This window comes from Heterodontus francisci, chromosome 7 (assembly GCF_036365525.1).
Source record: "Heterodontus francisci isolate sHetFra1 chromosome 7, sHetFra1.hap1, whole genome shotgun sequence".
Lineage (NCBI taxonomy): Eukaryota > Metazoa > Chordata > Chondrichthyes > Heterodontiformes > Heterodontidae > Heterodontus > Heterodontus francisci.
In genome coordinates, this window is record NC_090377.1 from 13,923,408 (window position 1) to 13,947,224 (window position 23,817).

At 43.3% G+C, this 23,817-nt stretch overlaps 1 protein-coding gene across 4 annotated transcripts in view; it reads right to left on the minus strand.

Moving 5' to 3' along the window:
* The window catches only part of ttll4 (tubulin tyrosine ligase-like family, member 4), an 88,417-nt gene that overhangs the window by 28,940 nt on the left and 35,660 nt on the right, over positions 1 to 23,817 (minus strand). For 3 of the 4 annotated variants that reach the window (XR_010975294.1, XM_068034822.1, XM_068034821.1), the window contains exons 6-12: positions 16,812 to 16,922; positions 16,110 to 16,186; positions 15,061 to 15,255; positions 12,800 to 12,882; positions 8,275 to 8,403; positions 7,259 to 7,381; positions 6,084 to 6,182 (exon numbers count right to left, since the gene is read on the minus strand). Coding sequence is in view for 3 of the 4 variants with exons in the window: in XM_068034822.1 (XP_067890923.1) it covers positions 6,084 to 6,182; positions 7,259 to 7,381; positions 8,275 to 8,403; positions 12,800 to 12,882; positions 15,061 to 15,255; positions 16,110 to 16,186; positions 16,812 to 16,922 (817 nt within the window). In the remaining variant the exon portion in view is untranslated. The remainder of the gene's footprint in view (positions 1 to 6,083; positions 6,183 to 7,258; positions 7,382 to 8,274; positions 8,404 to 12,799; positions 12,883 to 15,060; positions 15,256 to 16,109; positions 16,187 to 16,811; positions 16,923 to 23,817) is intronic. The other variant, XM_068034823.1, reaches the window with a different exon arrangement.

Here is a 23,817-nt window from a genome sequence, read left to right on the forward strand (position 1 = left end):
CTGCCATAGAGCAAGGTACTGAGGACACAGGCCTGATACACTCGGATCAACTGTAACTTGGCTTGCAGCATCTGAAATGGGAAGAGGGGGCAGGAAGGAAAGTTATCTCGTGTTCACCCTATCCAGGAGCAATGTAAGCACGTATGCCATCTGGTTGGATTAGCATACGCTATTTTTAGGGGACGAAGAGGAGTTCCTTTTGTGGTGAGTTTTGATGTGACATGTTCAGTGTATCCAAAGTGAATGCTGACCTGGTGGAAAAGGGGTAGGATTTCTGTATTTGTATGAGGGATGTGCCCTCTGTTTTACAGTAGTAGTTGTCAGTAAATTTAGATGTGTAGATTCAAGATTTTAAAAGTTGGATTTTAACAAATGACTTGTTCATATAAAGTGTGCTGTTTGCTCTGTGTCTTATTTTAAAGAACATTTATATTTATTGACCTAGGATTGTAGTAGAGGAAAAGGGCTTGGTCAAGACAATTATATTTTGTGACCGGTAATATCAATCTATACATTCTTCAGGTGAATGAACTAAATCAAAGTGGAAGTTTAAAAAATGTACTATTGAACATAGCTAATATCAATGCAAAGATTTGATGCAAGGTCCTATTTTGCTTCAAGAACAAATTACTTCCGATTTGTTTGATCTCGTCTAGTGTGGCAGGAGTAGTGCTCATTTGGCCTCAGTGCATCTAGCTACAGAGGGGAAAACAGCCAGGATTCCAGCTCCTGATCTTCAGCCACTGCCACACACTCGAAAGCTACTATGCTTGACTCTGACCAAAAGGTCTGTACCCTAATGCTTTTTCCTTTGTGTCTCATTTTTTTTTCATTCAATCTGAGAAGCTCTCCCCACCTCTTTTTCTTGATCTCTGCCTCTCCCTCCCTCCCCCGCTCTCCCTCCCCTGCTCTCCCTGGAGTATAATATGGGGAATTGTGAGGTTATTCACTTTGGTCATAAAGCAGAAAAGCAGAACATTTTTAAAGGTATGAAACTGGTAAGTGTTGATGTTCAGAGAGATTTGGGTGGTACTTGTGCAAGGAACATAAAAAGTTAGCATGCAAGTACAGCAAGCAATTTGGAAGGCAAATAGCGTGTTAGCTTTTATTGCAATGGGATTGGAGAACAGGAATGAAGAAGTCTTGCTAGAATTGTACAGGACTTTGATGAATGCACACCTGGAGTCTTTTGGGCCTCCTTATCTCGAGAGACAATGGATACGCGCCTGGAGGTGGTCAGTGGTTTGTGAAGCAGCGCCTGGAGTGGCTATAAAGGCCAATTCTGGAGTGACAGGCTCTTCCACAGGTGCTGCAGAGAAATTTGTTTGTTGGGGCTGTTGCACAGTTGGCTCTCCCCTTGCGCCTCTGTCTTTTTTCCTGCCAACTACTAAGTCTCTTCGACTCGCCACAATTTAGCCCTGTCTTTATGGCTGCCCGCCAGCTCTGGCGAATGCTGGCAACTGACTCCCACGACTTGTGATCAATGTCACACGATTTCATGTCGCGTTTGCAGACGTCTTTATAACGGAGACATGGACGGCCGGTGGGTCTGATACCAGTGGCGAGCTCGCTGTACAATGTGTCTTTGGGGATCCTGCCATCTTCCATGCGGCTCACATGGCCAAGCCATCTCAAGCGCCGCTGACTCAGTAGTGTGTATAAGCTGGGGATGTTGGCCGCTTCAAGGACTTCTGTGTTGGAGATATAGTCCTGCCACCTGATGCCAAGTATTCTCCGAAGGCAGCGAAGATGGAATGAATTGAGACGTCGCTCTTGGCTGGCATACGTTGTCCAGGCCTCACTGCCATAGAGCAAGGTACTGAGGACACAGGCCTGATACACTCGGACTTTTGTGTTCCGTGTCAGTGCGCCATTTTCCCACACTCTCTTGGCCAGTCTGGACATAGCAGTGGAAGCCTTACCCATGCGCTTGTTGATTTCTGCATCTAGAGACAGGTTACTGGTGATAGTTGAGCCTACGTAGGTGAACTCTTGAACCACTTCCAGAGTGTGGTTGCCAATATTGATGGAAGGAGCATTTCTGACGTCCTGCCCCATGATGTTCGTTTTCTTGAGGCTGATGGTTAGGCCAAATTCATTGAAGGCAGCCGCAAACCTGTCGATGAGACTCTGCAGGCACTCTTCAGTGTGAGATGTTAAAGCAGCATCGTCAGCAAAAAGGAGTTCCCTGATGAAGACTTTCCGTACTTTGGACTTCGCTCTTAGACGGGCAAGGTTGAACAACCTGCCCCCGATCTTGTGTGGAGGAAAATTCCTTCTTCAGAGGACTTGAACGCATGTGAAAGCAGCAGGGAGAAGAAAATCCCAAAAAGTGTGGGTGCGAGAACACAGCCCTGTTTCACGCCACTCAGGATAGGAAAGGGGTCTAATGAGGAGCCACCATGTTGAATTGTGCCTTCCATATTGTCATGGAATGAGGTGATGATACTTAGTAGCTTTGGTGGGCATCCAATCTTTTCTAGTAGTCTGAAGAGACCACGTCTGCTGACGAGGTCAAAGGCTTTGGTGAAATCAATGAAAGCAATGTAGAGGGGCATCTGTTGTTCACAGCATTTCTCCTGTATCTGACGAAGGGAGAACAGCATGTCAACGGAATGTATGATGGTATGAAGAGCGCTCTTGGGCCAACCATCAAGAAGATCGCCCCCCTCAAATCTAAATCAGGGGACATAATCACTGACCAACGCAAACAAATGGACCGCTGGGTTGAGCACTACCTAGAACTGTACTCCAGGGAGAATGCTGTCACTGAGACTGCCCTCAATGCAGCCCAGCCTCTACCAGTCATGGATGAGCTGGACATACAGCCACCCAAATCGGAACTCAGTGATGCCATTGATTCTCTAGCCAGTGGAAAAGCCCCTGGGAAGGACAGCATTACCCCTGAAATAATCAAGAGTGCCAAGCCTGCTATACTCTCAGCACTACATGAACTGCTTTGCCTGTGCTGGGACGAGGGAGCAGTACCCCAGGACATGCGCGATGCCAATATCATCACCCTCTATAAAAACAAAGGTGACCGCGGTGACTGCAACAGCTACCGTGGAATCTCCCTGCTCAGCATAGTGGGGAAAGTCTTTGCTCGAGTCCCTCTGAACAGGCTCCAGAAGCTGGCCGAGCGCGTCTACCCTGAGGCACAGTGTGGCTTTCGTGCAGAGAGATCGACCGTTGACATGCTGTTCCCCCTTCATCAGATACAGGAGAAATGCCGTGAACAACAGATGCCCCTTTAAGAGTATACACCATAAAAACCTACTCCTTTTGCTTGCCAAGTGGTATCCTGTGCAGTTCCTCTAAAGACCACATCTCAGTTTCTCTTGAATACTGCAGACACTAATGCAGCAAATTCGTCAAATGATGGAATCTATCTTTCCATTGTAAGACTTGCACAATGGCCAATGAAAACAAAAAGGAAATTCTAACTCCAGAATGAGATTATCTATTTGTAAGGAACCTGACAGAACTGTCAGATTTTAGCATGCCAGAAAACTCGTCAGCCTTGCCCTTCCCTGATCTCTCATGTGCATAGACATTAAATATACAAGATAACAAGTAAAAAAAAAAAAATCACAAAGCCTTGAATTTTGAAATTTTTTGCTAAACCTTTATCATCTTGTTATTTCTCTCTCCTCTAAAATTATTCTTCATTAAAAACTTATCTTTTTAACCTCGCTTAACTGCTTTACTACTGCCTGTTTAGTATCTTTGCTCCCTGTGACATATATTACGTGTGCTTATGCAGCAATATTACTGGAACAGAAGAGTAATTGCAGCATAACACGTTTACAGAGAAAATTTCCATTATAGACGTAGACCAATGAGGATGGTAAAAATAAGGACTATAAAATAGAGGGCTAAATTACAGCTCTGCTCCTGATCCAAATATTCATTGGCTTCTGATCCCAAATCAGCTGCAGACTACATTTGATCTAGACACAAGTGATTAACTTTTGTTTTTATTCTTTTCATGGGATGTGGGTGTCGCTGGCAAGCCCAGCATTTGTTGCCCATCCCCAATTGCCCTTGACAACTGAGTAGCTTGTTAGGCCATTTAAGAGTCAACCACATTGCTGTCGGTCTGGCGTCACATGTCGGCCAGACCAGGCAAGGATGGCAGATTTCCTTCCTTAAAGAACATTAGTGAACCAGATGGCTTATTATGACAATCGATGATGCTTTCAATGGCACCATTACTGAGAAGAACTTTCAATCCCAGATTTTTATTAGTAAATGAAATTTAAATTCCACCAGGATTTGAACCCATGTTTCCCAGGACATTAGCCTGGGCCTCTGGATTACTAGCTCAGTGACATTACCACTACACTACCATCTCCCCTATTCGGCCCTAATGCAATGAATTATTTTGAAGAACATTGACTGTCACATCGGCAATTGTGGCAGTCCTGAACACCAATGAGAGGTATGAGCAGTTAATTTAGGGTCGACAGCGGCGTATTGATAATGTCGCTGAACTAGTAATCCAAAGGCCCATGCTAATGCCATGGGGACACAGGTTCAAAGTCCACGACAGCAACTGGTGGAATCTAAATTCAATTAAATAGTTAAAATTCAATCAATAAAAATATGGAATTGAAAGCCATGAAACTATCAATTGTCATAAAAGCCCAATTGGTTCACTAATGTCCTTTAAGGATGGCAGATTGCTATCCTTACCTGGTCTGGCCTACTTGTAACTCCAGACCCACAGCAATGTGGTTGACTCTTAACTGTCCTCTGAAATGGCCTAGAAAGCCAAAGTCAAGGGTGGTTAGGGATGGGCAACAAAAGCTGGCCTTGTCAGCAATGCCCACTTACCATGAAAGAACAAAAAGAATTTGTTTTTTTATTTGGAGATATTGTTTGAGGGGGAATTTTTGCTCCTCTCTGATACTGCAATGGGATCTTGTAACATCTAACTAAGCCAACAGGAGAGACCCTGTTTCACTTTGCATCTAAACAGTAGCACCTCAGACGATACAGCATTCCTCCAATACTATACTGGAGAGTTAGTCTTTATGTGCTCAAGTCTGACAGAAGGCTTTAAAATGCAACCTTCCAACTGCAAGGCAAGAGTACTATCATCTGTGCCAAGACAACATGAATAGAAACAAAAAAAAAAAATGTAGCTCGGGCAAAAACTTGTGCCTTTAAATGTAGAAAAGCAACCTAAGGCACTCCACAGAGGCATAATCAGATGCTGAGCTCAATAAACTTTAGGCAGAGCGAACAAAAGTATGGTCAAAATTGTGGATGTTAAGGAGAGTCGTAAAGGAGAAGAGTGAGGTAGAGAGGCAGCGGTGTTTAAGGACACGAGTCAGGAATGCACAGCCCAGGCAGCTGAAAGCACAGCTGCAAATGCTGGTGTGAAAAGGGATGGGAGGAGGAGTGAACAAGAGGTCAGACTCAGAGGAACTTGAGGGCTTGTAAGGCTGGAAGAGGTTACAGAAATAGGAATAGGTGAGGCCATTAAGGCACAAATACAAGGATGAGAATTTTTAATTTGAAGCATAGGGATACCTTGATTTTGTGCAGGCTAGGCTGCAGGCAAAATTCTGGATGACATGCAGTTTACTAAGAGTGAGGGTTGAGAGGGTGGCCAGGTAAGCATTGGGATAATTGAGACTGGAGATCACAAAGGCATCAATGAGGATATTGGCACCAGATCGGCTGAGATAGGAGCACAGAAAGGAGGTGGAAACAGGCAGCCTTGGTCTCCAAGCCAAGTTGTTGACCACATATTTTCTGTCGCAAATAACACACCAAGGCTACAAACTGTCTACTTTAGCCTCAGATAGTGGCCAGAGAGGGAAATGGACTCAGTCGCTAAGGTATGGAGTTATGGTCAGGGGCCGAAGCTGAGGCTTCAGTTTTCCCAATGTTTAACTGGAGGAAAAGTGCAGCTTTGAAAAGGAAAAGCACATCCAAAATAGAAGACACACTCCTAACTCGATCAGCCGCATATATTGACTTTTCTTATGGACAGGATGGAGAAACTTTAAGTTACATTCCCCAATTCCTGAAGTTGTTGGCTGATACCCATTAAGATCCCCCTCGTTACTCACGCTATGATGGTTTTGATGATTACATCCTTCATCTGCTCCCACAACAGCTCGGTCCTCACTCCCTTTTGATTCAGGTGCACCCACAATGCGTTAAGGCTCCTAAAGAGAAACAGAGAAACATCAACACTGACCAAGAATTGAATCTGGATCCTTCTGATCTGTATACCCCAGAAATGATACCTAGTGTAAGTTTTAAAGGTGTGTGGATTATAGAAAGTGCATCACAGTGAGGATACATGGGAGAGGGAAATTGTGTAAAGCAGCATAGAAGGAACAGGAAGAGAAAACACAGAGGAGCACAATCTTAGTATTGATAAAATAGGCAAGAGCTGTAAGGGAGGGGAGAGAAGGCAGAGCGAGCAAGCAACACAAATTTTGAAATTAGAGACAGCGACTGAAAAATACACTGGGTCGGGGGAAGGAAAGTATTGCAAATGCTCAACAGCACCAAGAAATTTAATGAAGAAACTCGGAGTATATGTACACTGGTGTTACTGCTGACCTTTGTTTTCTAATTTACCGAAACTGGAAAGTGTCACCGCCTGACTAGCAGGTGAATGGAATTTTCCCAGGTTTTGGTCTAGGTTCAAGATATATTATTTAAAAACTACTCATTCTCTTGGGATGTAGGCTTCATGAGCAAGGCAGACACTTATTGCCCAAGCCTAGTTTCCCTTGAGAAGGTGGTGTGGTGAGCCACCTTCTTGAACCGCTACAGTTCATGTGCTGCCACCACAATGATATTTGGACGGGAGTTCCAGGTTTCTGACCCAAAGATAAGGGAATTGCAATTTATGTCCAAGTCGGGATGGTGTGAGACTTGGAAGTGATGCTGCTCCCATGCCCTGTTCTACAAGGCAATGGAGTCCGCGGGTTTGAGAGGTGCTGCCAAAGGAGCCTTGGCAAGTTGCTGTAGGATATCCTGTAGCTAGTACATGCTGCAGCCATGGTGTGCAAATGTTGAAAGGATGGATGTTTAAAATGGCGGAGGGGCTGATGATCAAGTGGATTGCTTTGCACTGGATGGTGTCAAGCTTCTTGAGTGTTGTCGAAGCTGGACTGATCTAGCGAAGTGAAAAGTATCCCATCACAGTCCTAATGCACCCATTTTCCCAAGAACAGAGCCACTAAGTTCAATCTTTACACCAAGACCCCCAAGACTCCAACATTCTTACCATTTGTGACCTTGACAGAGCTTTCCATCGCTGTTGGGCTTGTACTCTGCATTTAGTTTATTCACACTGTAGTTCGTAAGGTGCATAAACTTGTTACCAAGGCTCTTCATGGAAGATGAATACCTGAGCAACACAACAATAAAAATACTACCCACAAGCAATGGCAGTGCAGAGGAAATCAATGAAAATATCAGAGGCAAATACCATGATCAAATTCCTATCGACACTACACTAATATTTTACTACTGACTGCTGTGCGCTAGATGGTGTTGAATATTGTTGAAGCTGGACCCATCCAGGGAAACGGGGAGTATTCCATCACACTCCTAATACACTCATTTTCATTAGAATAGAACCACTAAGTTCTACTGGCCAGCAGAAATAGTGCCAGTAATTTTAAGCCAAGTCAATGGAGAGTAAAATTTGGTGGGGTGCAAAATAGGTGGCTGACCCAATCCTGTCAGTTTCCTGCTGGACAGGTTAGGTCAAAATTAGCCCTGTATCTGCTTTAGCTGCAACAGGCTGAGAGAAGTTACAGCACCACTCCTGGAGTAACTACAAATAACTGGCATTACCACTGCAAACATTTTTGGGAGTGGGGTGGTGCAGGGAAGTGGCAGCATTATCAACTCAAATATTATATAAACTTCAATACGATTTAAAGAACAACACTCATGCGAAAAGTAGATCAGCATTTCAGGTAGGATCAGTGGTAAGGACATGCAGTCACCCTAACCGACTACAACTTAAGTCACAAGCCCCACCAGACCCAAATTACATGTCAGTAAATAGTTATCCATTTTCTCCCTCTAACCTCTCTCTTTATAAATCATTAAATATATTCAAGAAAAAGAGTTAGATATAGTTCTCAGGGCTAATGGGATCAAGGGATACGGGGAGAAAGCGGGAACAGGTTACTGAGTTTGGATGATCAGTCGTGATTGTATTGAATGGCGGAGCAGGCTCGAAGGGCCAAGTTGCCTACTCCTCCTATTTTTCGGTTTCTATAAACTTACTTGCAACTTGCAAAACGGACCAAGCCATCTGTAAACACATAGATGCGAAGAGGATCGTAAGAAGTCACGTAAACATAAATTCTCAAATCAAACTTGCTCTCGCCAATGAGGTAGGGTTTGTGCAAGTATCTAGAGCAAAGAAAATAGAGTAAGTTTTACAATAATGTTTGAAATTGTTGAAAATTAAGCTTAAGTTTAGCTACAGACCATCACAAGTGATGTCAACACTTTGTAAACAGGACCAACAACTTACATTGACTGAATAAGTCAAATTCATCTTTTATTACAAAATTCTGTGGTTGCATTGGAAATTTGCTCTACTTAGATTAGATTAGATTAGAGATACAGCACTGAAACAGGCCCTTCGGCCCACCGAGTCTGTGCCGAACATCAACCACCCATTTATACTAATCCTACACCAATCCCATATTCTTACCAAACATCCCCACCTGTCCCTATATTTCCCTACCACCTACCTATACTAGTGACAATTTATAATGGCCAATTTACCTATCAACCTGCAAGTCTTTTGGCATGTGGGAGGAAACCGGAGCACCCGGAGAAAACCCACGCAGACACAGGGAGAACTTGCAAACTCCACACAGGCAGTACCTGGAATCGAACCCGGGTCCCTGGAGCTGTGAGGCTGCGGTGCTAACCACTGCGCCACTGTGCCGCCCCTTCATCGAGCTCAGTCTTGAATACATCAATTAACATCTTTCTGTTGGGGGGGGCCAGAGGAAGGTGGGGAAAAAGAGATTTCTAGATATTGAATACCCTTTGTGTGATTAAGTTTTTCCTGATTTCACTCCTAGATGGCCTGGCTCTATTTTGGGTCCTGAACCCTTGTTTGAAATCTCACCAGAGGAAATATCCTTCATCATTTTAAAGAACTCAATTAGGTCAACCCTCAACATACTAAACCCAGGGGAATACAAACCAAGTTTATGCAAACTGCCGTCATAATTTAGCCCTTTAATCCCTGGTTTAACTCACATCTACGTTACACCCCCTTAGATGCTATTATATAATTTGTGAGGATCAGTGGCCAAATGGGGCCTGACCAAGGCTCTGTACAACTGAAGCATAATTTCCTTCCCTTTGTACTCCAACCGCTGCGAGATAAAAGCCAACAGGCAATTAGGAACATAGGAGCAGGAGTAGGCCATTCAGCCCATTGAGCCTGCTCCTCCGTTCAATACGATCATGGTTGATCCTCCACTTCAATGCCTTTTTCCCACACTAGCCCCATACCCCTTTATGTCTTTGGTATTTAGAAATCTGTCAATCTCGGTTTTAAACATACTCAATGACTGAGCTTCCACAACCCTCTGGGTTACAGAATTCTGGGATACAGCCCCTGCTGTTCACAATATAAATCAATGATTTGGATGTGGGGACCAAATGCGGTACTCCACTAGACACAGCCTGACAACGCGAGAATGACCCGTTTATTCCTACTCTCTGTTTTCTGCCCATTAACCAATCCTTAATCCATGTCAGTATATTACCTCCTATCCCATGTGCTTTAATTTTGCGAACCAACCTCCTGTGGGGGACTTTATCAAAAGCCTTCTGAAAATCCAAGTAAGTATTCTACGTCCACCGACTCCCCTTTATCAATTGTTAGTAACATCCACAAAAATTCCAACAGGTTCATCAAACATGATTGCCCATTCATAAATCCATGTTGACTACATTCAATCAGATCATTATTATCCAAGTGTCCATTTACCACATCCTTTAGAACAGATTCTAGCATTTTCCCTACAGGTCTGTAGTTCCCAGTTTTCTCCCTCCCTCTCTTCTTAAATAATGGGATGACATTTGCTACCTTCCAATCTGCAGGAACTGTTTCAGAACCTATAGAATTTTGGAAGATGATCACCAATACATCCACTATCGTCATAGCTACCTCTTTCAATACTCTGTCCCAGGGACTTATCAACCTTCAGCTACATTAATTTCTCTAATACAACCTCCTTACTAATATTAATTTTCTTCAATTCCTCATTCTCCCTAGTCCCTTGCATCTCTAATTTTGGGAGATTTCTTGTATCTTCCTCAGTGAAGACAGACACAAAGTAATTACTTAGCTTCTCTGCCATTTCTCTATTCCGCATTATAAATTCTCCTGATTCTGCCTGCAACGGACCCACATTTGTCTTAGCTAAACGTTTCCTTTTTATGTACCTATAGAAGATTTTACAGCCCATTTTTACGTTTTTGCTAGTTTACATTAATATTCTATTCTCCCTATCTTTATCAGTTTCTAGGTCCTCCTTTGCTGTATTCGAAGATCCTCCCAATCCTCAGGTTTACTACTATTTATGGCAACTTTATAGGCCTTTTGTTTTAATCTTACACAATGCTTATCTTTCTTTGGTAGCCACGGCTAACTGACTTTTCTTTTTGGGTTTTTGTGCCTTGAAGGAATGTATAGTCTTTTTGTATCTGTGCACAAGCTTTTAGCAATCTGTGCATATTAATATATGTAGCTTCCAGTATGTGCAAATGCGCCACACTGCAAGCCCACCCAACAATCTTAAATTGGTTTTCAGCATAATCCTTAGCCTACTGAGGATTATTTAGCAAATGTTGTCCAATCACAGAATCACATCTAATGTTGGACACTGTGTTTTGAGCTTTGCAAGCAAGGGCTGGTTGGGTATGGCCTGTACCTTGTGGAAGGGACATGTTGTTTGATACGATCTGCCAGTCTTTGGGACGTACGGCCTATATACCTAGCATCACACTGGCATTGAAATTCACATATCACATTATTCATTTGTGTGATAGGCGGAACGCCTTTTTGGTTTGACGGCAGCATCCTGTTAGTGGCAAACACCATATGCATTGCTACTGCATAGTAGCAGCATGGAACAGCTAGCTTCACCTGTTGTTCAAATTTTTAGGATACATTACCTTTCAGGGTAACTCGAGGTAGACTGGGCACTTTTCTAGGCCGAAAATGACGGCCTTAGGCTCGTCCATAGGTTTGTGCGATATACAGCGAGAAATGATCTGATCAGGGTCGCCATTGTCACTCAGGATGCCTTTGATTCACCCTATTTCAGCATCAAGCTTGCATGATGAGCAAATGGCACGGGCCCTATTTACAAGGTTGCCGATAAGGCCAATCTTATAGCGCGTGGAACTGTAAGAATCCCAACGCGTGTACTGACCAGTGAAGGTAGGTTTGCGGTAGACCATGGTAGAGAACCCCATAGCAGATTTCTCAACTAGTACGTCAAGGAAAGGACGCTCATTTGACTACTCCATTTCAAAGGTGAATTTGAGCACAGGATACAGCCCATTAAGATGTGTAAGGAAATTATTACATACAGCTCCAGATTGAAATATAGCAAACATATCATCTACAGATCGGAAATATGCAAGAGGTAGGAGGTTAGGTGTCATTCCCTCGAGGACACGTTTCTCATGGAACCCAACAAAGATGATTGCCAGAGCTGGGCCTAGAAGGAATCCCACTGCAACACCATTTATTTGGGCATACATGGTGTCGTTTAAACTGAACTCAACTGCGCGAGTTGCCGAGTTCATAAGTTCAATGAATGCTGATTCACGCAATGGTGGTGGGTCTAGATCGCCATGATATAGTGCTGCAGCGCAAATATCTATGGCTTCCTTAAGTGGTACATTGGTGAATAGGCTAGCAATATCAAATGAGCACATGAACGTGGCATTGCTGTCGATATGCAAATCCTGTATGGTCTTCGCAACTGTGAAGGAACCCTTCACCGTGTATGTGGAGAATATATGTATATGGTGAAAAGCTGAGGCCCCAGTACAGGTCCGTGGGGAACACTACTTGTCACATCCGACCAGAGAACATTCCCTCTAGTCCTACTCTCCATCTCCTATCTCCCAATCAATTTGCAATCCATGTCACGAAGTTACCTTCAGTTCTGTGCACTTTCATTTTTGCTGATCACCTCTTACCATATCAAAAGCCTTCTAGGAGTCCACCTGGACAACATCCAAAGACAATCCCCTATTTACTATGCTAGCGACCTCAAAAAAATTTAACTAGATCAGTATGATGTGACCTACCCCTCACAAATCCATGCCAACTTTCTGATCAGCTTATACCAGCTCAGTCACATGGTCCCTGGTGACAGATTCTAGTAACTGCCCCACAACTGATGTTAAACTGGCAGGCCTGCAAGTACCCCACTCCTTTTTAAAATAATTTGCAAATTTCCAATCCAAAGACACAATTTCTGAATAGAGAGTGTTGTGCAGCTGTTGAGGGCTCTTATTATTTCCATCTGTCCTACACTGATTTTCCTTCGCCCTGCATCATCTACTTTAAAGTATACTTTCCCAGGTCCTCACCAAAATGAAACAGCTCAACTCCCTCAATCTTCCCTTACTTCTACAATCTACAAGCATTTAATCTTGTTTAATAGCACACACACATACACAAACATTTATATATCACTTGTGCAAATGGGTATGTAAAAATACAAAATACACACACATTATAAAGAAATAGTCATACTTCTGAACCAGCAGAGGTCGTTTCTTGGGGATCTGATTCCATTTGTGAATGACTTGAATGCCAATTCCTCTGGCAGATGCAGGCTGTATAAAAAGAGAGATCAGATGAGATCAGAAAAGCCATCAATAATGTCAATAGCTTTTCACATATCTTACTAACAAAAGTGTGAGCGCCACATGTCAAAACAACAATGGTTTCATTTCTCCAATGTGATTACGGTTATGAGCCATTGTATAAACAGTAGCATTAAAACTCTGCTCTGGCCACATCTTTGCAAGCCCTCCTTGTCACATAAAGCAAAAATATCACACAGCAAAATTTGAGAGTCATAATGGCACTGCCAAAACTGAAACTACACTATTGACTGGGGTAACCTAAGGCTCTGTTCTGATCCCCTTTTTGCTCCTCATTTACATAAGTTATACAGAGTGTGATGAACAGCTGGAAAAAGGTGACAGAAAACAGGACAGTTAGATACTATAGGGGAAGGTATAGGACACACTTCATCCCAACTTATCTAGTGAATGCACTCATGGGTGTAATACGCTGTACTAATTTTACAGTGCAGTCCCAGCCACTTAATTTACTGAAGTTTCCAAAAAGGTTCATTTGAAACAGGCTTCCTTTTAACCAGTAACTAACTTGAACTGGAGATTGACAGCACTGTGTTATGCAGCAGAAGCAAGGGGTTCTGCAACATACCTACATGCATTTAAGCTTTCAGTGCTTGGTGCTCTCACACAGAGATGGAGTTGTGTCCTCTATTGCCTCACACTAGAGAACAGCAGCATGGGAGCTATTTCCATCAACACAAGTCAAAATATGATTTAATCTGGCAGAAGTAGAACTGAAGAGAGGCAAGGGAGAAGCTAAGGATTGGGCATGAAGGACTTCTAACTTGTGACAATTACGAACATTGATATCCAATAAAAATCCTTGAACAACCACCTAGCAGCCTTCAGACTATGTTTTGAGAGTTTTTAAAAATTCACAAGCTTGGAATGGACAGGTTATCTTGTGAGGAAAGGCTGGACACGCTAGGTTTGTATCCGCTGGAGTTTAGAAGTGTAAGAGGTGACTTGATTGAAACATATAAGATCCCGAGGGGTCTTGACAGGGTGGATGCTGAAAGGATATTTCCCCTTGGAGGAGAATCTAGAACTGGGGGTCACTATTTAAAAATAAGGGATCGCTCATTTAAGACAGAAATGCAGAGAATTTTTTTTCTCTCAGACGGTCATGAGTCTTTGGAACTCTCTTCCTCAAAAAAAGGTGGTGGAAGCAGAGTCGTTAAATATTTTTAAGGCAGAGGTAGATAGATTCTTGATAAGCAAGGGGGTGAAAGGTTATCTGGTCTAGACGGCAATGTGGAGTCGAAGTTACAATTAGATTAGCCATTATCTTATTGAATGGTGAAGCAGGCTCGAGGGGCTGAGTGGCCTACTCCTGCTCCTAATTCATATGCTCATATTTTAACTATCAACCCGGTGTCAGCCATAGCTCAGTTGGCAGCACTCTCGTCTCCAAGTCAGAAGGCTGTCAGGGCAAGTTCCACTTCAGAGACTGCAGCACAAAATCCAGGCTCACACTCTAGTGTAGTACTGAGGGAGTGCTCCGCTGTCAGAGGTGCCATCTTTCAGATGAGATGTTAAACCGAGGCCCTCTCTGAAGTTGGATGTAAAAGATCCCATGACATTATTTCGAGGAGCAGGGAGTGCTTCTCTTCAGTGTTCTGACCCCTCAACCAATATCACATTGCTGTTTTTGGGAGCTTGCTGCGCACAAATTGGCTGCCATGTTTCCTACATTACAACAGTGACTACACTTCAAGAACTAAATAACTGGCTGTAAAATGCTTTGGGATGTTCTGAGGCTGTGAGAGGCACTTAATAAATTCAAGTCTTTCTTTTTATCTGTGCTAATTTTCCAATTTACAATGTCACAAAAGCTAAATTTTGCCAATTAAACAAATTCTCAAACACACAGCAGAGGAGGCTGCCAGTCGACCCATCATATGTCTACCTGTTCTATGCAAGTGCTATCCAATTAATTCTACTCCCCCACTCTTTCCCCATAGCCCTGATTTTTTTTCTCCTTTTCAAGTATTTATCCAATTCCCTTTTGAAAGTTAATATTGAATCTTTCACCAATCTTTCAGACTGTGCATTCCAGATCATAACTTGGTACATAAAAAAAATTGTCTCCCCTCCCCTCTGGTTCTTCCTCCAATTTTCTTAATTAAATTCTCAGACTTAACTTACCGGTTTGATAATCCATTTCTGCCTGCTAGAGCTCTCCCCCCAGGAACTCTTCAGCAGTTTGATGTCGTGAGGGAGAATAAAGGACTGCGGAAAAAAGTTGAATTCCCTTTTCCCAAATCGCACCTGCATTCTCAATAAGTTACGCCACAAACGGTCCTTACGTCCAATTTGAAATGATCCTGGAAAATGATTCAGCTAGGAAGGACAATAAATAGAGAAAGTTTGTCTTTTTTTTGTCCAGGGTGCCCCATCATTGTATAATGCTTACCTGATTTCTGAGGAGTAATACTAAATACAAATCATTTCCACAAAGTAATACATAAAAGTAATTTCAGAGGTTAACATCACAAAAAAATGAAAGCGCTCTCCTGATACTAAATGCAAATTGTTCATTTTGCAACCGAGAATAGCGCGTTTATTGCAGGAACAGAGGTGTAACAGGACAAAAAAAATGGTGTTGAGCCAAAGGAGGAGATAATAGGAGGGGTAACTAAAAACTTGGTCAAAGGAGTAGGTTTTAAGGAAGGGTGTAAGGAGAAGAGAAAGGTGAAGGTAGATAATTCCAGAGCTTTGGGCCTAGATGGCTAAAGACACAACCACAAAGGGTGGGTTGAAAGGAATAGTGAAGGTGTGAGGCCAGAGCTGGAGGAGCCCATAGTTCTTACATAGATGTAGGGCTGGAGTCATGGCTGAGCAGCACACATTTCATCACGTGAAAGGTGTTATATAAAGACAAGCTGATGCTAAAACTGGAGCAAGCTACACAGTCTTCACAGAAGACTATGCTTTGGCTCAAGAGGTTGCATTTTAGATCAGGAGTATAGCAGGCATAGACAGAAGAAAATTTGCTAAATTAACAGAAAAAATGTTGAGTCTGAAGAACTTTTTTTTTAGGAGTTCGAAGATAAATGCAATAATAGATTTTTACCAGGGTGTGCTTGCGTTAAATATTTCAACAAATATTGAGAAAACAGACAGAAAGGCGGCGGGGATTGGGGGGAGGGGGTGGTAATGCAGTAGGGTTGGATTTTGAAATTCCAATTGCTTACCTTCTGATATTCCCGGAGGGTCTTGAATAGCGGTGATTTCATGTGATGTCCCCAGCAGCCCAACCAATCATAACATCCTGAAATGTATAACACATCAATCTTCCACCTTGAGAAGGAGATTTTCTCCCTCCCCTTCCAATTTCTCTCATCTCGTCTCATGCAGGCACAGGCCGCTGTCTAGTATTTCATCCCAGTGGCCATTCATCATGTTTGAACCTACGTAGTGAGTGCTGGCAACCTATCCGCCTGTTGAAGAGCATCATGGAACAGTTTGCACTCAACACCCACACATTCCTGCTTGGATTGGAGGCACCGCATACTAGGCTACTCTCTTCCTAATTCAGAGCGCTGAGGCGGTCATCTCAATTATGATGGGCTAACCGAGACACTCCTAGTCTGTGCGGTGCAGCAACACTGATGAGCACTGACCACTAAGCCTTCAGAAGATCGGGATCTGTTAATGCTAAACTGTATATTCAGGCTCTGCAATTCAGTTTAGCATTGCTGGGGTCAATGGTTTATTATGGTGACTGAGTAAGTAAAATTCTATTTTTACAATATGGGATCCTTGTGTTTTCAGGATTACATCAAGCTGTTCTAGGTGCTTCATACCATGAAAATGAAAATCAATGCATTTCCCTAAAATGGCCACTGGTTTAGATTCATTGCTCAGTGCTAATACATGCAGAATTAATGACTTACTTTTAGTGATTTTGAAATGGGATCTGGCGATGGCATTCTTCACAACTATTGGTGTCACAGTGGACATTTTCCATTTCATTTGCCTCCTTTGGTCCCATGGCAACAGTTCAACTGTGGGATATCAAAAGTCATTCAGTAAAACAAATAGAATTTACATTGTGATTCTGATCTAAAAGATGCAATGCTAAAACAGTGGATCACTTTACAGGCCAGCAACTTAAGACTTCCACTAACAAGAAAAGCCCAGCTGTTTAAGGTAATGAGCAGCTGAGCCACACAGATCACAGATTCCTAGTTTTTGCTGAGTTAGTGTTATATAAACATGGCCTCAGTGTCACTCAGTTAAGGAGTATTCCCACTCTTGATTGCTATACATGCACATGGACATTATATAGGAATAGATGTACCATTCAGTCCTTTGAGCTTGTTCAATCATTCAATTATATCATGACTGATCTGTGCCTCAACTCTATTTACTGCCTTGGTTCCATTTCCTTCAAACACTTACCTAACAAAATCAGTCTTGTAAATTTCAATTGACCCAGTATTCTCAGTCCTTTGGTGGACAGCGCCTGATATAGAGCTTGGCCATGTTGCCTCTTGCAGTCAAATAGCCTGAAAAATCATCATCTAGGCCAACAAATGAAGGATGGCCATCTGTTACAGCGTGGCATTCGGTACATATGGGACAGTATCCCAGCACCACCAAGGGGAGAAAGTGGAAGGGGAACAGACTGCCAGAAAAAGGGCAAACAACAAAAAGCAATGGCTTTAGTGGCCAAAACAGGTTTCACCTCAAAGTCTTAACACTCACCTAATGACCGCTACAAACTGAATATTTAGAGTTCCTGCTCTTGCATATTTACGAAGACAAATTTTAAAAAAAATCCACACCTGTGCAGTCTTCCTCCACTATTTAGCACTGAACTCCCTAGTAAAAAATTTTGTTTTGCAGGTGTCACAAGAAAACCTGGATGGTTGCATGATGACATTGGTATACTGTTTGGATTTGTTCTGCATCTGACATGCAAACCAAAAAAAAAAAATCAATGCTATAACAGCAGATGCTGGAAATCTGAAATAAAAAAAAGTGCTGGAAATACTCAGCAGATCTGGCAGCACATTTGGAAAGAGAAACAGAGTTAACATTTCAGGTCAATGACCTTTCATCAGATGAAACGCTAACTCTGTTTCTCTCTCCACAGATGCTGCCTGAACTGCTGACAATTTCCAGCACTTTGTTTTTATAACCCATCAATGCTTACTCTCTGTCAGATGATGCAAATTCGTACACCACCCTCCACAATCAAATGCTAACATCTAGGAGGGGAAGAAAACTGAACACAGAATCTCCCAGATGCATTCGCAGGCTATGTCGTCTTAGCAGACGTCAATCAGGATAACCGTACTGGAAGATGCCACTGACATCAATGCACTGGATGAAGGAAGGCAAGAACATAAATCGGGGTTCCTGCTCCTATTTAGTAATCTCTCAGGAAAGTACACATCGGGATGTCAGATGGGTGACTGTGATGTCCTCTCTGGGGTTAACACACCAACTCATACGAACTTACGGATTGGGAGCAGAAGTAGGCCATTCGGCCCCTACAGCCTGCTCCGCCATTCAATAAAATCATGGGTCACCTATTTGGTCTCGAATTCCACACTCCCATCTACACCCGATAACCTTTGATTCCCTTGCCTAACTAGAATCTATCTACTTCCGCCTTAATAATATTCAATGACCCCACCTCCACCAACTTTGAGGCACAGAATTCCGAAGTCACACAACCTTCAGAGAAAAAAAACTCTCATTTCCATCCTAAAACGGCAACCCTAGTTCTGGACTCACCCACAAGAGGAAACATCCTTTCCACATCTACCTCGTCAAAAACGTTCAGGACCTTATAAACTTCAATTAAGTCTCCCCTCACTCTTCTAAACTCCAGTGAAAACAAGCCCAGTCTGTCCAACCCTTCCTCACAAGACAACCCGTTCATTTCAAGTATCAATCCAGTAAACGTCCTCTGAACCGCTTCCAAAACCTTTACATCCTTCCTTAAATAAGGAGACCAAAACGGCACACAGTCTCACCAACGCCCTGTATAACTGAAGCATAACATCCTTAACTTTTGTATTCAAGTCCTCTCATAATAAAGGGTAGCATTCCATTAGCCTTCTTTATTACTTGCTGTGCCTGCATACTAACCTTTTGTGACTCATGCACTAGAACATCTAGATCCCTCTGCATCTCGGAATTCTGCAGTCATTCTCCGTTTAAGTAATACTCCGCTTTTTTATTCTTCCTGCCAAAGTGAACAACTTCACATTTTCCCCAATTATACTCCCTCTGCCAGATTTTTTTCCACTCACTCAAGCTATTTACATCAGTATGCAACCTCCCTATGCCCTCTTCACAACATACTTTCCTATCTATCTTTGTGTCATCTGAAAATTTAGCTACCATGCCATCGCTCCCCTCATTGATATAAATTGTAAAAAGTTGAGGCCCCAGCAGAGACCCCCGCGGGAGGTCTCCACTTGCCACATCCTGCTAATCAGATTAGGATCCATTTATGCATACTGTCTGTTTTCTGCCAGCCAGCCAATCTTCTATCCATGCTAATATGTTATCCCCTACACCATGAGCTCCTACTTTGCGCAATAATCTTTTATGTGACACCTTGTCAAATGCCTTCTGGAAATCCAAGTACAGTACGTCATCAGGCTCCCCTTTATCCACAGTGCATGTTACTCCTTCAAAGAACTCCAATAAATTAATTAAACATGATTGCCCTTTCACAAAACTATGCTGACTATTCCTGATTACCTAGAGTTTTTCTAAGTGCCCAGCTATAACCTCCTTAACGATCGATTCTAACAACTTTCCCATGACAGATGTCAAGCTAACTGGCCTATAGTTACTCGTTTTCTGCCTCCCCAACTTCTTGAATAGAGGGGTTATATTTGCTATTTTCCAGTCTGATGGAACCTTTCCAGAATCTAGCAAATTTTGAAAAATTATAGCCAACACATCTACTACCTCATTAGCCACCTCGCATCAAGAACCGTTACTGAGGTGAAGTTGTAGACAACTGCTTATCTAGCATGAAGCAGTTGTCTTAGAAAAGGAGAGGAGACTGGGGGGAAAGAAATGAATACACGATTGCCAGCTACTGCAAAAACAGATATTGGGCTTGGCTGTAGCATCAAGCTCAAGCAACCTACTGTTACTTGCTACCTAGGATCACACAAAGAACGGACACTTTGGCAAGGTGGAGGAGAGGACTGTTAGCAGCTGTAGAATGGTAGGTGGTAGGGAAATATATAGGGACAGGTGGGGATGTGATAGGAATATGGGATTAGTGTAGGATTAGTATAAATGGGTGGTTGATGGTCGGCACAGACTCGGTGGGCCGAAGGGCCTGTTTCAGTGCTGTATCTCTAAACTAAATGAAACCCCTGCAGTCAGCATCTCAATAAAAGCAAGAGTAAGCACTGAAAAAATAGAAGAATGCGCTCCACTGTAGCTTTACAGTGTAACAGTGGCCAGAATGTCATAATTCTTGATTATCAATGGGCTTCTGTCTGCTAACAATTAGCTAGTAGCATTCATTAAAAATGCTAAAAATTAAAAATATGGCATTCAAAAAATATGGTGGATCTTTAGTTGGTCATATTTAACATTTCAGTCCAGTTATTTTAAAAGTACATTTCAAACACAATTATGCAAGTATCTGACTGCAGGCCAATGTGGAACTTTGCTCATCAACCAATTTCACTCTGGAAAATAAAACATTTCACAAAATACAACCAAGCGGATTATATCCCTTCCTGCAAAACTGGTTTCTGTCCATGTCTTGTACCCACTCTCTTTTCTGCCCCTGCCCACCAACACTTCCCCCTCCCCCACCGCCCACCCAGCTCATTCACTCCCTCAGTAGGTTTTCCCTTTACCACCCCTCAAACCAGGTATCTATTCCTCTCTCCTCTTGCCCAAAAAACAGGATATCTCTCTTTCGCTGCCTTCAAAATATGGTGTCTACTTCTCTTACACATTAAAAAAATACTTGGATCTGGATCTGTGCGTGCCCGTTTCAAGAACTGTCATTTGAGCACTAGGGATCAGCTTCCAAATTTGTTTATTCCCAGGCCCCAAATGTTTATGTGATGGTTGGTAGTCGTTATGTTGCAAGATCAGAAATCCAGAAACATTTGAATTCAAAAACAAATCTAGAAATTAAAAAAATCAAAAAAGTGATCTGTTCTTTGGCCTCCTTATCTCGAGAGACAATGGGTAAGCGCCTGGAGGTGGTCAGTGGTGTGTGGAGCAGCACCTGGAATGGCTATAAAGGCCAATTCTAGAGTGACAGGCTCTTCCACAGGTGCTGCAGAAAAATTTGATTGTCGAGGCTGTTACACAGTTGGCTCTTCCCTTGCGCCTCTGTCTTTTTTCCTGCCAACTGCTAAGTCTCTTCGACTCGCCACACTTTAGCCCCGCCTTTATGGCTGTCCGCCAGCTCTGGCGAACGCTGGCAACTGACTCCCACGACTTGTGATCAATGTCACAGGATTTCATGTCGCGTTTGCAGACGTCTTTAAAGCGGAGACATGGACGGCCGATGGGTCTGATACCAGTGGCGAGCTCGCTGTACAATGTGTCTTTGGGGATCCTGCCATCTTCCAAGCGGCTCACGTGACCAAGCCATCTCAAGCGCCGCTGACTCAGTAGTGTGTATAAGCTGGGGATGTTGGCCGCCTCGTGGACTTCTGTGTTGGAGATACGGTCCTGCCACCTGATGCCAAGTATTCTCATAAAGCAGTTAAATTGCTGTAAAAACCCAGTTAATAATGTCCTCTAGTGGATGAAACATTCTGTCCTTACCTGGTCTGGCCATTTTTTAAAAATTCATTCATTCATTAGATGTGGGCATCGCTGGCTAGGCCAGCATTCATTGCCCATCCCTAATTGCCCTTCAGAAGGTGGTGGTGAGCTGCCTTCTTGAACCGCTGCAGTCCTTGAGATGTAGGTACATCCGCAGTACTATTAGGAAGGAAGTTACAGGATTTTGACCCAGTTATAGTGAAGGAATGGCGATATAGTTCCATGTCAGGATGGTGTGTGGCTTGGAGGGAAACTTGCATGTGGTAGTGTTCCCATGCATCTGCTGCCCTTGTCCTTTGAGGTGGTAGACGTCGTGGGTTTGGAAGATGCTGTTGAAGGAGACTTGGTGAGTTACTGCAGTGCATCTTGCAGATGGTACACATTTCCGCCACTGTGCGTCGGTGGTGAAGGGAGTGAATGTTGAAGGTGGTGGATGGGGTGCAAATCAAGCAGGCTGCTTTATCCTGGATGGTTGAGCTTCTTCAGCATTGTTGGAGCTGCACCCATCCAGGCAAGTGGACAGTATTACATCATACTCTGACTTGTGCCTTTAGATGGTGGACAGGCATTGGGGAGTCAGAGATGAGTTACACACCGCAGAATTCCCAGCCTTTGACATGCTCTTGCAGTCACAGTATTTATGTGGCTGGTCCAGTTCAGTAGTAATCAGATGTTGATAGTGGGGGTTGATAGTGGATGGTAATGCCATTGAACATCAAGGGGAGACGGTTAGATTCTCTTTTGTTTGAGATGGTCATTGCCTGCCACTTGTGTGGCACGAATGTTCCTTGCTACTTACCAGCCCAAGCCTGGATGTTGTCCAGGTCTTGCTGCATCTGAATATGGCTGCTTCAGTATCTGAGAAGTCACAAATGCTGCTGAACATTGTGCAATCATCAGTGAACATCCCCACTTCTGACCTTATGATGGAGGGAAGGTCATTGATGAAACAGTTGAAGATGGTTGGGCCTAGGATAATACCCTGAGGAACTCCTGCAGTGATGTCCTAGGACTGAGATGATTGGTTGCGGTTGTTGGAGATCATCTTCCTTTGCGCTAGGTATGACTCCAACCAGCGTCGAGATTTCACCCTGATTCCAGTTTTGCTAGGGCTCCTTGATGCCATACTCGGTCAAATGCTGCCTTGATGTCAAGGGCAATCACTCTCACCTCACCTCTGGAGTTCAGCTCTTTTGTCTATATTTGGACAAATGCTGTAATGAGGTCAGGAGTCGAGTGGTCCTAGCGGAACCCAAACTTAGTGAGCAGGTTATTGCTGAGCAAGTGCCACTTGATAGTACTGTCGACGACCCCTTCCCTCACTTTACTGATGAGTAGACTGATAGGGTAGTAATTAGCCGGGTTGGATTTGTCCTGCTTTGTGTGTACAGGACATACTTGGGCAATTTTCCACATTGCTGGGTAGATGCCAGTGTTGTCGCTGTACTGGAACAACTTGGCTCGGGGGGCGGCTAGTTCTTGAGCACAAGTCTTCAGTACTATTGCCGGACCGTTGTCAGGGTCCACAGCCTTTGCAATATCCAGCGCCTTCAGCCGTTTCTTGATATCACGTGAATTGGTTTGGTGAAGACTGGCATCTGTAATGCTGGGGACCTAAGGAGGAGGCAAAGATGGATTATCCACTCGACACTTCTGGCTGAAGATGGATGCAAATGCTTCAGCCTTGTCTTTTGCACGGATGCCAAAGTGTGACTCCAGTGCTACACATCGTAATGCCCCCTGAAGCAGCCTAGCAATTCACTCAATTGCATCAAACTGTTACAAGAATAACACTGAGGGAACACATCCACCACATGGTCTGCAACAGTTCAAGATGGCAGAGCACCACCGCCACCTTCTCAAGGGCAACTAGGGATGGGCAGAAAATGCCAAGAACCAAAATTAAAAATTTTTAAAACCCTTACGGAGCAGCTTGAGGATGAATTCACATCAGGGAGAGATAATTTCTGTGCTCCAAGTGCGTCTCTAGGTCTCAGTGAGAGATTAAAAAGAGGAAGGAAAAGCCACATAGAAAGATGACAGAAGGAAGGAAACTTACTGGGGAAAAAAACAAAAGATGAAGTATGAGATCCAAACAGTAACAGAAAAAGAGACAAATTT